The sequence below is a fragment of the Phyllobates terribilis genome, unplaced genomic scaffold (genome assembly GCF_046119375.1).
Source record: "Phyllobates terribilis strain yellow unplaced genomic scaffold, ASM4611937v1 Scaffold_7__3_contigs__length_470593459, whole genome shotgun sequence".
NCBI lineage: Eukaryota > Metazoa > Chordata > Amphibia > Anura > Dendrobatidae > Phyllobates > Phyllobates terribilis.
In genome coordinates, this window is record NW_027362767.1 from 424,128,653 (window position 1) to 424,144,226 (window position 15,574).

Genomic DNA, 15,574 nt, shown 5'->3' on the forward strand with positions numbered 1-15,574 from the left:
AATCCGCAGGTCACACAGAATTTTTTTGGCCGCTCCATATCCACAGGAATGACAGAGATTATTGACCATGATGGGGGCTTCTTTATGTCATTGTCTTTCCCTACTTGCCCCCTCCTGTCCAGGGGAAGCCCACCCAGCTGCACTCCCAGTTCCGTCTCACATACTCCATGATCCTGAACCTCCTGCGCGTCGAGGCTTTGAGAGTGGAGGACATGATGAAGAGGAGTTTTGCTGAAGCCCACACCCAAAAAGATAGCAAGGTGAGTGCTTACAACGCGGGGTGAAAAATCCAGATTTTGGATTTCCTTGCTGAGCAGAAGATGAGACTACACAGATCCAGAACCAGATGACGGACCATCGCTTTCTCTACTCGATGCAACTACGTCTACGGTCTCCACCTGTGGCGCTTCAGGTGCTGTGAAACTACAACTCCCAGCATGCTCTGTGCCTGGGAGAGACCCCTAAGTGTTTATTTCGCAGGCCCATGAACAACGCATTAAGGTCCTGACCAAGACTCTGGGCGACATGGGGGACGTTGAGTGCTCCGGGGACCTGGCAGACCTTTATGACTATTTTGTGACGGTGCAGGAGCTTGTCTACACCAGGGAGATGCTGCAGGTAACGACCCAAGTCCTCCATGTTTGATTACGGATCAGTGATAATATCTTGATATTTAACCCCTTCTTGTTCCATAACGTATAGACCAGTTATGTAGCGAGCTGGGATGATCTGGCGCGGTGCACCTGTACCGTCCAGTAGCATCGCGCCAGATGGAGAGGGCTCCTTTAAAAAAAATAGATATCTTGACAAGTTATGTGTTCCAAACCTGTGTCGTTATCTAGAAAAAAGTGGTTGAATCCATCAACGGCATGAAGTGTCTAAGCGCGGGACGTATCGTCATCATCCACACAGACTATCACCCCTGGGTGCCCGGAGTCATCCTAAAGGTAGGATTTCACCCAGATCTCGCTATACCCGTGGTGACCGGCGTACCCTACAGCACACGGACATCGGCTTTTACCCGTTAGGTGTCTTCAGATGCCTCCAGTAGGATCTACACTACACTGGTGCTGTGTGAGAAGAAACACGATGGCACGATGGCTTCTACGCCACGAGGAGAGAAGGACAACAAGATGGCACCATGCCCTGATGACCTGTTAATGACCAAAGTGTTCCGCCCCGAGGGTAAGAAGAAGCTAAAAAAATCCTTTATCTCTGGCAGGACGTATCATGTGACTTTCCTGAAAATATCTGCTCAAAAGCGAGATTGCATTAAAATGGAGTCTTCTAGTGGGATGGTCTTCTCAGAGAAGATGCCTGCCTGCATTACTGATAGTACCCAGGGCCAATTGCAAGGTCTGGCGGTCTTTGACCTACCTTCGATAAGATCTGATTTTGTTCCAACCCTGGCTTAGCTTGTTAGATTTTCTTCCTCGCCCGCTCTACCAGTCAGCTACGACTCTGCAGAACCAACCTAAGGACCCCTGCCACAATGTGCAGATACTTACATAGGGGTTAAAGGGTAAAATCCCGGGAGCCCGTAAACCCTGTCAAGGTCTGGTGGACTCTGACCTACCTTCAATAAGATCTGATTTTGTCCCAGCCCCAGTTTAGCTTGTTAGATTTTCTTCCTCGCCCACTCTACCAGTCAGCTGCTACTCCGCAGAACCAACCTAAGGACCCCTGCAGTGATGTGCAGATACTTTTCATAGGGGTTAAAGGGTAAAATCTCTGGAGCCTTTAGACCCTGCTAATCCGAGTGGCTATTGTTAAGTCTGACCATGAACTACGGCTGTGGGCTGCCAGATTGTGACTGTAGTCCGCACGCTCGTACTACGAGAGCATTCATTGGTTTGCTCCTCTTGATATAGGGCCAAGTGACTTCAAGCTCCTGAAGCTTCAATCCTCCGAAATTCTCATGATAACTGGAAAGACGTTAAGGGTCCATGCCGATAAAGTTCTGGACGATGTCGCTAGGAGCCAGACCCCTCGCTTCAGGTACCTCACCTATAATATCGGGAGTATATTCCTCCACCTTGAGGCCATGTGTTGACCATTGACCAATATGAATTTCCCTGCCATTCACAGAAATGACCCTCCGGGCCCTGCAGTCTCCGGTGTGACCCAGGAGCTGGCGCGGCTGGCGGACCTGCCACCTGGATCGCTGTCAGCGCTCTGCCCCGTGAATGATCTGCAGCTGAAAGAGCTGGAGGTGGTGGAGGCCGTCAGCAGGGTCAAGAGACTGGAAGGGGTCTTGAGGGGATTCAGCTCCCCGAATAGCCCCCGTTTTACCTCCCAGGTGACGTCATCGCTGACTTTTGAGCGCTCGTCCTCTGACCTTTTTTCTTTCTTCGTTCTCATGATTCCGTCCTTTTCATCCTTTTAGTATCTCCGTCTGGAGCAGCGATCACAGGTCATGGATGAGCTGGATCGTCTCCGCTTTCTGACGTCGGAGCAGTCATTGAGTCTGTTACCCGAGTACCAGCAAAGAATCGACGTAAGTCAGTGAAGATGTCTGTTCAGGGATGTGCTGCAGCTGACCTGCGTCATCTGCCAGAACTTGCTGCTTGTTTTCATCACTTTCATCCTGTGATGTCAGGTCCTGCGCACCCTGAAGTACATAGATGATGGTGGTGCAGTGCAGCTGAAGGGCCGCGTGGCCTGTGAGGTCTGCAGTCATGAACTGCTGGTGACGGAGCTGGTGCTGGATGGAGCTCTGTCACCCCTGAACCCCGAGGAGATCGCTGCCCTGCTGTCCTGCCTCGTCTTCCAGCATAAAACACAATGTGAACCACGACTGACAGATACGTTGAAGGCGGTAAGAACGCAACTGATGTATGCAGTATTACTATAATACTGCCCCCTATGTACAAGAATGTAACTACTATAATACTGCCCCCTATGTACAAGAATATAACTACTATAATACTGCCCCTATGTACAAGAATATAACTACTATAATACTGCTCCTATGTACAAGAATGTAACTACTATAATACTGCCCCCTATGTACAAGAATATAACGACTATAATACTGCTCCTATGTACAAGAATATAACTACTATAATACTGCCCCCTATGTACAAGAAAATAACTACTATAATACTGCCCCTATGTACAAGAATATAACTACTATAATACTGCCTCCTATGTACAGGAATATAACTACTATAATACTGCCCCCTATGTACAAGAATATAACTACTATAATACAGCTCCTATGTACAAGAATATAACTACTATAATACTGCCCCCTATGTACAAGAATATAACTACTATAATACTGTCCCTATGTACAAGAATATAACTACTATAATACTGCCCCATATGTACAAGAATATAACTACTATAATACTGCCCCCTATGTACAAGAATATAACTACTATAATAGTGCCCCTATGTACAAGAATATAACTACTATAATACTGCTCCTATGTTCAAGAATATAACTACTATAATATTGCCCCCTATGTACAAGAATATAACTACTATAATACTGCCCCCTATGTACAAGAATATAACTACTATAATACTGCCCCTATGTACAAGAATATAACTACTATAATACTGCTCCCTATGTACAGGAATATAACTACTATAATACTGCCCCTATCTACTAGAATATAACTACTATAATACTGCTCCCTATGTACAAGAATATAACTACTATAATACTGCTCCCTATGTACAAGAATATAACTACTATAATACTGCTCCTATGTACAAGAATATAACTACTATAATACTGCTCCCTATGTACAGGAATATAACTACTATAATACTGCCCCTATCTACTAGAATATAACTACTATAATACTGCTCCCTATGTACAGGAATATAACTACTATAATACTGCCCCTATCTACTAGAATATAACTACTATAATACTGCTCCCTATGTACAAGAATATAACTACTATAATACTGCTCCCTATGTACAAGAATATAACTACTATAATACTGCCCCCTATGTACAAGAATATAACTACTGTAATACTGCCCCCTATGTACAAGAATATACCTACTATAATACTGCTCCCTATGTACAGGAATATAACTACCATAATACTGCCCCCTATGTACAAGAATATAACTACTATAATACTGCCCCCTATGTACAAGAATATATCTACTATAATACTTCCCCCTATGTACAAGAATATAACTACTATAATACTGCCCCATATGTACAATAATATAACTACTATAATACTGCCCCCTATGTACAAGAATATAACTACTATAATACTGCCCCCTATGTACAAGAATATAACTACTATAATACTACCTCCTATGTACAAGAATATAACTACTGTAATACTGCCCCCTATGTACAAGAATATGCAGTGGGTACGGAAAGCAATCAGACTCCTTTAAATTTTTCACTCTTTGTTTCATTGCAGCCATTTGGTAAATTCTAAAAAGAAATTTTTACAAATTTATTAACGAAGAAAAACTGAAATATCACATGGTCATAAGTATTCAGACCCTTTGCTCATATTTAAGTCACATGCTGTCCATTTCCTTGTCATCCTCCTTGAGATGGTTCTACTCTTTCATTGGAGTCCAGCTGTGTTTAATTAAACTGATAGGACTTGATTTGGAAAGGCACACACCTGTCTATATAAGACCTCACAGCTCACAGTGCATGTCAGACCAAATGACCAGTATTGAGTAGAAGCCCCCTTTTGAGCTAGTGCATCCATGAGTCTTCTTGGGAATGATGCAACAAGTTTTTCACACCTGGATTTGGGGTTCCTCTGCCATTCTTCCTTGCAGATCTTCTCCGGTTCCGTCAGGTTGGATGGTGAACGTTGGTGGACAGCCATTTTCAGGTCTCTCCAGAGATGCTCAATTGGGTTTAGGTCAGGGCTCTGGCTGGGCCAGTAAAGAATGGTCACACAGTTGTTCTGAAGCCACTCCTTTGTTATTTTAGCTGTGTGCTTAGGGTCATTGTCTTGTTGGAAGGTGAACCTTCGGCCAAGTCTGAGGTCCAGAGCACTCTGGAAGAGGTTTTCATCCAGGATATCTCTGTACTTGGCCACATTCATGTTTCCTTCAATTGCAACCAGTTGTCCTGTTTCTGCAGCTGAAAAACACCCCCATAGCATGATGCTGCCACCACCATGTTTCACTGTTGGGATTGTATTGGGCAGGTGATGAGCAGTGCCTGGTTTTCTCCACACATACCGCTTAGAATTGTCACCAAAAAGTTCTATCTTCATCTCCTTACGGCATCTCTGGAGCTCAGCCACAGTGATCTTGGGGTTCTTCTTTACCTCTCTCACCAAGGCTCTTCTCCCACGATTGCTCAGTTTGGCTGGGCGGCCAGGTCTAGGAAGACTTCTGGTGGTCCCAAAGTTCTTCCATTTAAGGATTATGGAGGCCACTGTGCTCTTAGGAACCTTGAGTAATGCAGAAATTCTTTTGTAACCTTGGCCAGATCTTTGCCTTGCCATGATTCTGTCTCTGAGCTCCTTGGGCAGTTCTTTTGAGCTCATGATTCTCATTTGGTCTGACATGCATTGTGAGCTGTGAGGTCTTATATAGACAGGTGTGTGCCTTTCCAAATCAAGTCCTTTCAGTTTAATTAAACACAGCTAGACTCCAATGAAGGAGTAGAACCATCTCAAGGAGGATCACAAGGAAATGGACAGCATGTGACTTAAGTATGAGTGTCTGAGCACAGGGTCTGAATACTTATGACCATGTGATATTTCAGTTTTTCTTTTTTAATAAATTTGCAAAAATTTCTACATTTCTGTTTTTTTTCAGTCAAGATGGGGTGCACAGTGTACTTTAATGAGAAAAAAATGAACTTTTTAGAATTTACCAAATGGCTGCAATGAAACAAAGAGTGAAAAATTTAAAGGGGTCTGAATACTTTCCATACCCACTGTAACTACTATAATACTGCCCCCTGTGTACAAGATGTGACAGAGTCACGAGTATTGTATATGAGGGGAGGTATGTGTCACGCAGGTTGCTAGCCGGTGTGAACTAGAACCAATAAACTTTCTGCCAGCATGTTATATGTTGGGGGGGGGTTAACTCTTTTAAAGGGTATGGTTTTATGGGAATGACATAGAGATGGGAGGGACGTCATTCCCCATACCTCCACCTCAGGGTGTGTCTGAGCAACGTTTAAATGTTCAGTCCTGTTTTTTTTTCTCTGTTGTTGAATTTGGAGAGGCAAGGTCTCTCGACTGGAAGGCCACAGCTCAGAGAGGAGCTAAAAGCTGGGACTACAACCTGTGTGGCTAATCCCACACTGCTATGGACTGTGCTATCGTTTATCTTTTGTTTTGCCAGTAAGGCTGTGTTTATTTTTGCTGGAGCTGCAGGGCTTTATGCCACTAAATAAAGCCTGCAGAGAAAACATGGTTCCTGAGTCTATTTCCGGAAGCGACCGAGTGAGGCGTCTTACCACAGTTGGTGGAGAATGCGGGCAAGATTCCAGCAACACGTGTACCTGCTACAGAGACCAGTGGATGTCTTGGGTGAAGGCTGCCAGCCAGCAGGAGACGTCCGGCAGCATGGAACAGCTAATTAAGCACCTGGTGCAGAGCATGCAGCAACAGCACTTGCAGAGCATGCAGCAGCAGCACCGTGAGCAGCTACAGCAGAAACAAGAGACCACTAAGCTGCTCATACAACAGATTCAGCTCCAGAAACAGCAGCAACAGGATCAGCATCGCCAACAGCAGATCGAGTTACTTGCAGAGGCGATCCGTGGCACGGCGACGGCTCCGACAAGTCCAGGTGATGACGGATAAAGAGAGTGTTACAGAAGATGACCCCAGGGGATGATGTTGAGGCGTTCCTGACTGTTTTTGAGAGGGTGGCGGAACGGGAGAAATTGCCGCTGGAACAGTGGGCGGAGGTTCTGGCGCCATATTTGACTGGGGAGCCGCAAAAGGCTTATTATGATTTGACTTTACCGGACGCAAAGGAATCCGCCAAATTAAAAACCAACATATTGGCACGCTCAGAAGTGACTATGTCTGTCAGAGCACAAAGGGTCCACCACTGGGCGTATGCAGGCGACGGACTTCCACGCTCACAGATTTTTGACTTGTTACATCTTGTACAGAAATGGCTGCAGCCAGTCTTCCTCTCCTGCCCAGATGGTTGAGCGTGTGGTGATGGACAGGTTCATTCATTCCTTACCCAGGCCGGTGCAGACCTGAGTTCCCCAGGGCGAGCCTTGGAACTCAGACGACCTCGTAGGTCTGGTAGAGAGGTACCAAGTGGTCGAAAAATCCCTGGGGAAACCCGACATAGCTACCTCCCCTTACTGGAGTGCCCAAAAGGGGGTGAGTTCACCACGGAAGGGGTTCAGAGCCACAACTGGGGGCGTTCAACTTCTACTGAAGCATGGTCTGTTGTGAAGGATGTGATCTGTTGGCGATGTCACAATCCAGGACACGTAGCCACCCAGTGTCATACGTCTGCTGAGCCAATGGACTGCAACCTAGGCTGACGATGGTCATACTTTGCTTACCCAGCCTGCAGTGTGGACTCTCAACCCGGCGAGGAGCCGCATGTGTGTGCCGTGTCCTTTAATGGAGTGATGGTCCTGGGGCTGTTGGACTCCGGGAGTCTGGTGACCTTGATAAGTGCCACCCTTCCCCACCTGCTGATCCCTACCAGATCTGTGGGCATCCGCTGCATACATGGGGATGCCAAGAACTACCCAGTGGCCAGAGTGACAATCGGAACAGACTGTGGCGCCCAATCCCACGCGGTCGTTGTGGTCAAAGGCCTGATACATCCCGTCATATTGGGGCGTGATTTTCCCTTGTTCTGGGATTTGTGGGGGAAGGGATCCAAACTCAGTTGCGGGGATAAAAGCCAGGACCCTAGAGAAATACCCCGGTCGACATCGGAAGTGGATGGGTTTCCTCTGTGTGTCCTTGTCGGTGACGAGACTGTGACTGAGGAGGTCGACCTCCCTGAGTTAGAGGTGCCTGGAGAGAACTTTGGGGCAGCTCAAGTTCGGGACTTGACCTTGAAAGGGGCATGGGATAATATGGTTTGTAATGGTGTTGCCCAAGAGCCGGGGGCGGACACCAGGTACCCACACTTTGCAGTTCAGGGGGAGCTGTTATACCAGGTAACCAAACTATAAGGTGAAGAGTTAGTGGAACAACTGTTTGTTCCAGGGGCATACCATCGGAGGGTATTAGACATGGCCCACTCCCATATTCTGGGGGGACATCTAGGGGTTGAAAAAACTCAGGAGCGAATAGTGAGGAGGTTCTATTGGCCAGGATGTTACCAGGAGATCTTAAACTATTGTAGGTCCTGCCCCACCTGCCAGATAACCGCGTCCACCTCCCACTTCCGTAGTCCCTTAGTTCCACTACCTGTGTTAGAAGTTCCCTTTAAGAGGATTGCCATGGACCTCGTGGGTCCTTTAGTTAAATCGGCCCGGAGCCATCAATACATCTTGGTCGTCATGGACTATGCTCCTCGATACCCCGAAGTGGTACCCTTAAAGAACTCGTCCAGTGGGAGCATAGCTCGGGAACTTGTCCACATCTTTGCCAGGACCGGCCTGCCTAAGGAAATCCTGTTAGACCAAGGAACCTCATTCATGAGCAAGTTGATGAAGGAGCTGTGTAAAGTGCTTCAGATTACCCAGCTGCGTACCTCCATTTACCATCCGCAGACCGATGGCTTGGTGGAGCGCTCCAATAAGACCCTGAAAACGATGCTCAAAAAAGTCTTCGAGAAGGATGGTCGAGACTGAGACTATCTGCTTCCGTTTCTACTTTTCTCCATCAGAGAAGGTCCCCAAGCCTCCACTGGCTTTTCTCCGTTCGAGCTTCAATATGGCCGGCATCCAAGGGTTCTCCTAGACATCGCCAAGGAAACCTGGGAGGCCGAGGTCACGCCCCACCAGAGCATCATCGAACATGTCACCCAGTTACAGGAGAGAATGGCGATAGTGATGCCCATCGTGAAGGAACATCTTCTCCAGGCGTAGGAAGCCCAGGCGAGGGTGTATAACTGGTCGGCAAGGCTGAGACAGTTCCAGCTTCGGGATCGTGTTCTGGTTCTCATTCCCACCGTGGAAAGTAAGTTCCTGGCCAAGTGGAAATGCCTGTATGAGGTGGTGGAGAAACTCCGTGAAGTGAACTACTGAGTCCACCAGCCTGGCCGAAGAAAGCTGCACCAAGTATACCATGTGAACTTGCTCAAGCCGTGGCGGGACAGGGAGCCTGTGGAAACTCCTTACCTGGGAGCCGCTCCAGAAGGCAAGGTGGAAGAGGTCACTATAGCAGAGACTCTATCGCCAGCCCAGAAGCAACAGTATTGAGAATTACTACAGTGGAATCGGGAGCTGTTCTCAGAGTTGCCGGGGCTTACTCAGGTGGTAGAGAATGACATGCTAACAGGACCACATGTAAGAGTGAATCTGAAGCCGTATCGGATTCCGGAAGCACGCCGGGAGGTGATCTCGGCCGAGGTGAAGAGGATGTTAGACCTCGGTGTGATAGAGGAGTCAAAGAGTGGATGGTCGAGCCCAATTGTCCTCCTGCCAAAACACAACGGAGAGTGGAGGTTTTCTAATGACTACCGCTGGCTGAATGAGGTATCCAAGTGTGACGCGTACCCGATGCCCCGTGTCGACGAACTCATCAAGAGGCTTGAACCGCCGAGCTACATCACCACTCTAGACCTGACGAAGGGCTATTGGCAGATCCCCATGTCCCAAATGGCCAAGGAGAAGATGGCTTTCTCGACACCGGATGGGTACTTTCAATACACTCGGATGCCGTTCGGGCTACAGAGGGCCTCAGCCACCTTCCAGAGGGCTATGGATCGGATCTTAGCCCCACATAAGAAGTATGCTGCAGCCGACCTTGACGATATTGTAGTTTTTAGCCCAGACAGGGCTAGTCATCTACCTAAACTACAGGCCGTTCTGAATTCTCTAAGGAAGGCGGGATTTACAATAAATCCGAAAAAATGCACCGTTGGAAAAGAGGAGGTCAAGTACTTGGTCTATGTCGTCGGGAGATCCGAAATAAAGCCGCAAGTTAATAAAGTGGAGGCAATCCAGACCTGGCCGCAACCGCTCTCCAAGAAGCAAGTGAGAGCATTCCTGGGAATGGTGGGATATTACCGGCGGTTTATCCCAAATTTTGCCATGACGGCTGCGCCACTGACTGATCTCCTAAAAGGCACCAGATCAACCATAGTGAAGTGGACAAAGGAAACAGAGACCGCGTATCAACTGTTAAAGTTAGCACTGTGTAAACTGCCGGTCCAGACAGAGGCTTCAGAGGTTGGTCTAGGGGCTGTACTCTCTCAAGATATAAATGGGGAAGAGCATCCGATTCTCTATCTGAGCCGGAAGCTGTCCTGCGAGAAAAACGACGCAATAGTAGAAAAAGAGTGTCTAGCCATTAAGTGGGTCGTAGATACAGTAAGATACTACCTGCTAGGCTGGAAGTTAGTGTCAGACCCTGCCCCTTTGAGATGGTTGAGGAAAAAGAGGGGTATAAATGCCAGGGTAACTAGATGGTTCCTAGCTCTTCAGGACTTCAACTTTCATGTAGAGCCTAGGCTCTGAAAGTTACACGGAAACGCTGATGCCCTGTCTAGAATTCCCTGTCTCGTATCGGACCGTGCCCAAACCCCCGGCTTTAGGCAGAGGAGGGGAATATGTGACAGAGTCACTGGTATGGTATATGAGGGGAGGTATGTGTCACGCTAGTTGCTAACCTGTGTGAACTAGAGCCAATAAACTTTCTGCCAGCATGTTATATGTTGGGGGAAGGTTAACTCTTTTAAAGGGCGTGGTTTTATGGGAATGACATAGAGATGGGAGGGACGTCATTCCCCATACCTCCACCTCAGGGTGTGGCTGAGCAATGTTTAAATGTTCAGTCCTGTTTTTTTTTTCTCTGTTGTTAAGTTTGGAGAGGCAAGGTCTCCAGACTGGAAGGCCACAGCTCAAAGAGGAGCTGAAAGCTGGGACTACAACCTGTGTGGCTAATCCCACACTGCTATGGACTGTGCTATCGTTTATCTTTTGTTTTGTTGTTTTGCCAGTAAGGCTGTGTTTATTTTTGCTGGAGCTGCAGGAGGGCTTTGTGCTTCCGGAAGGGGCCGAGTAAGGCGTCTTACTACAAATAATATAACTACTATAATACTGCCCCTATGTGCAAGAATGTAACTACTATAATACTGCTCCCTATGTACAAGAATATAACTACTATAATACTGCTCCCTATGTAAAAGAAAAAAACTACTGTAATACTGCCTCCTATGTACAAGAATATAGCTACTATAATACTGCCCCCTATGTACAAGAATATAACTACTATAATACTGCTCCTATGTACAAGAATATAACTACTATAATACTGCCCCTATGTACAAGAATATAACTACTATAATACTGCCCCATGTACAAGAATATAACTACTATAATACTGCCCCTATGTACAAGAATATAACTACTATAATACTGCCCCATGTACAAGAATATAACTACTATAATACTGCTCCTATGTACAAGAATATAACTACTATAATACTGCCCCATGTACAAGAATATAACTACTATAATACTGCTCCTATGTACAAGAATATAACTACTATAATACTGCCCCATGTACAAGAATATAACTACTATAATACTGATCCTATGTACAAGAATATAACTACTATAATACTGCCTCCTGTATACAAGAACATAACTACTATAATACTGCTACTATGTACAAGAATATAACTACTATAATACTGCTCCCTATGTACAAGAATATAACTACTATAATACTGATCCTATGTACAAGAATATAACTACTATAATACTGCCTCCTGTATACAAGAACATAACTACTATAATACTGCTACTATGTACAAGAATATAACTACTATAATACTGCTCCTATGTACAAGAATATAACTACTATAATACTGCCCCTATGTACAAGAATATAACTACTATAATACTGCTCCTATGTACAAGAATATAACTACTATAATACTGCCCCTATGTACAAGAATATAACTACTATAATACTGCTCCCTATGTACAAGAATATAACTACTATAATACTGCCCCTATGTACAAGAATATAACTACTATAATACTGCTCCTATGTACAAGAATATAACTACTATAATACTGCCCCTATGTACAAGAATATAACTACTATAATACTGCCCCTATGTACAAGAATATAACTACTATAATACTGCTCCTATGTACAGGAATATAACTACTATAATACTGCCTCTATGTACAAGAATATAACTACTATAATACTGCTCCCTATGTACAAGAATATAACTACTATAATACTGCTCCTATGTACAAGAATATAACTACTATAATACTGCCCCATGTACAAGAATATAACTACTATAATACTGCTCCTATGTACAAGAATATAACTACTATAATACTGCCCCATGTACAAGAATATAACTACTATAATACTGATCCTATGTACAAGAATATAACTACTATAATACTGCCTCCTGTATACAAGAACATAACTACTATAATACTGCTACTATGTACAAGAATATAACTACTATAATACTGCTCCTATGTACAAGAATATAACTACTATAATACTGCCCCTATGTACAAGAATATAACTACTATAATACTGCTCCCTATGTACAAGAATATAACTACTATAATACTGCCCCTATGTACAAGAATATAACTACTATAATACTGCTCCTATGTACAAGAATATAACTACTATAATACTGCCCCTATGTACAAGAATATAACTACTATAATACTGCCCCTATGTACAAGAATATAACTACTATAATACTGCTCCTATGTACAGGAATATAACTACTATAATACTGCCTCTATGTACAAGAATATAACTTCTATAATACTGCTCCCTATGTACAAGAATATAACTACTATAATACTGCTCCTATGTACAAGAATATAACTACTATAATACTGCCCCATGTGCAAGAATATAACTACTATAATACTGCTCCTATGTACAAGAATATAACTACTATAATACTGCCCCATGTACAAGAATATAACTACTATAATACTGCCCCCTATGTACAAGAATATAACTACTATAATACTGCTCCCTATGTACAAGAATATAACTACTATAATACTGCTCCTATGTACAGGAATATAACTACTATAATACTGCCTCTATGTACAAAAATATAACTACTATAATACTGCTCCCTATGTACAAGAATATAACTACTATAATACTGCTCCTATGTACAAAAATATAACTAGTATAATACTGCCCCTATGTGCAAGAATATAACTACTATAATACTGCTCCTATGTACAAGAATATAACTACTATAATACTGCCCCATGTACAAGAATATAACTACTATAATACTGCCCCTATGTACAAGAATATAACTACTATAATACTGCTCCCTATGTACAAGAATATAACTACTATAATACTGCTCCTATGTACAGGAATATAACTACTATAATACTGCCTCTATGTACAAAAATATAACTACTATAATACTGCTCCCTATGTACAAGAATATAACTACTATAATACTGCTCCTATGTACAAAAATATAACTACTATAATACTGCTCCCTATGTACAAGAATATAACTACTATAATACTGCTCCTATGTACAAGAATATAACTACTATAATACAGCCCTCTAAGTACAAGAATATAACTACTATAATACTGCCCCTATGTACAAGAATATAACTACTATAATACTGCTCCCTATGTACAAGAATATAACTACTATAATACTGCTCCTATGTACAAGAATATAACTACTATAATACTGCTCCCTATGTACAAGACTATAACTACTATAATACTGCCCCTATGTACAAGAATATAACTACTATAATACTGCCCCTATGTACAAGAATATAACTACTATAATGCTGCTCCTATGTACAAGAATATAACTACTATAATACTGCCCCCTATGTACAAGAATATAACTACTATAATACTGCTCCATATGTACAAGAATATAACTACTATAATACTGCCCCTATGTACAAGAATATAACTACTATAATACTGCCCCCTGTGTACAAGAATATAACTACTATAATACTGCTCCCTATGTACAAGAATATAACCACTATAATACTGCCCCTATGTACAAGAATATAACTACTATAATACTGCCCCTATGTACAAGAATTTTCCCCCTCTCCCATGACAGCACCACCTGAGAGAGGGTATCCGCCCACCAAGGACAGGAACCTGCTGAATAAAAAGGTTGTACCTCTCCTCCGCATCAGTTTTGGTTCCTGTCCTTGATGGGAACCTCGTCAGGTGGTACCTCAAGTACCTGGACTATGGATTCCGGAGTCAGTGCGGCCTGGAGGCCGTGGAAGCAGCAGATGGTCCCTGTTCTCAGCCCATCTGGCTGCTGCCCGGGTCTGCGTGTGGGGAGGGGGTGCTGCCTTTTGGAATCCTCCCCGCGTGCGCTGGGTCCTGCGGCCGGGTCTGCGCCTCACAAGACGAGACTGAGCGTGCCGGCTGGCTGGTCTTCCGGGTCTGCGCACGTGGGGGTCGCGTCGTACCCTGTGACAGAGCGCGCCGGAAGTCCGGGCTGCGCACGCGCGGGGTGCTGACGCGCCCTATCACGGAGTTCGCCGGAAGCCGGGTCTGCGCATGCGCGGGTGGGAGGCCTTCATCCCGCTGCAAGCTCGCCGGGTGCCGCTGGGCTGCGCACGCGCAGAAGGAGAGAGGATCTGCGGTGTAGCGCGCCAGCTGGCTAAGTTTAAAAAAATTAATTAATAAATAAATAATTAAGGAAAATGAGTGAGCACGCTGGCGGAAGGGGAGGAGCCTAAAGAAGGTGGAGCCCTACTGCTTTTTAAGGATGGGGAGCAATCAAGATGGCGGTGTCTGTATCCCCGCCATAATGAATGAGGAGCCGCAGTCACCTGGGCAGCAGCTGTCACCACCGCAGGAGGTACAGCAGCAGCCACAGCCGTCAAAACAGCGCAAGCAACTGGAACATTGAGAATCTTCCCATCGCCAAAGTCACAGCAGTGGAGGGCGTGCGAGTTCCGGCAAAACCGGTTTCGTCAGTCCACCTCCGCCAGATGGGAGCCCTCATGTTGAACGGCAACCACCGCCTCCGGTACCCTAGTCTGAACGGCAGTGTGGTGAGTGATCTTCGTGAAAGTCTCACCCTGAGTAATGTGCTCTTCTCTGTTTTCCTCTTTTTTCTCCTTTCATTTCTTGGGTCAGGAGGCGAAGAAGTTTAGCTCTAAGAGTAAAAACAAGGAGTGTGCTTTATGTAAAATCAGTCTTCCCACCTCCTATGCCAAAAACCTGTGCTCGGACTGTATTCAGAAAACCATTGCAGAGGAGTCCCCCAGGTTTTCTTTGGAATTAAAGAATCTAATCCAGACGGAGGTCAGGGATTCTTTAAGAGGCTTAACCTCACGCAAGAAGAAGAAGCAAAAACTAGTTTCTTCAGAATCAGAAGAATCGGTAGAGTCCCCTTTTACAAGAGAACTGCCTTCCTCCTCTAATTTCTCCTCATCGTGAGAATCTTCAGATGATGATGGGGGGGGGACAGAC

At 44.8% G+C, this 15,574-nt stretch overlaps 1 protein-coding gene across 1 annotated transcript in view; it reads left to right on the forward strand.

Moving 5' to 3' along the window:
- Positions 1–15,574, forward strand: part of LOC141155153 (superkiller complex protein 2-like) — a 44,525-nt gene that overhangs the window by 20,966 nt on the left and 7,985 nt on the right. The window contains exons 21-28 of the mRNA XM_073641840.1: positions 123–260; positions 481–618; positions 843–947; positions 1,029–1,185; positions 1,872–1,998; positions 2,089–2,299; positions 2,387–2,497; positions 2,600–2,818. Coding sequence (XP_073497941.1) covers positions 123–260; positions 481–618; positions 843–947; positions 1,029–1,185; positions 1,872–1,998; positions 2,089–2,299; positions 2,387–2,497; positions 2,600–2,818 — 1,206 coding nt within the window. The remainder of the gene's footprint in view (positions 1–122; positions 261–480; positions 619–842; positions 948–1,028; positions 1,186–1,871; positions 1,999–2,088; positions 2,300–2,386; positions 2,498–2,599; positions 2,819–15,574) is intronic.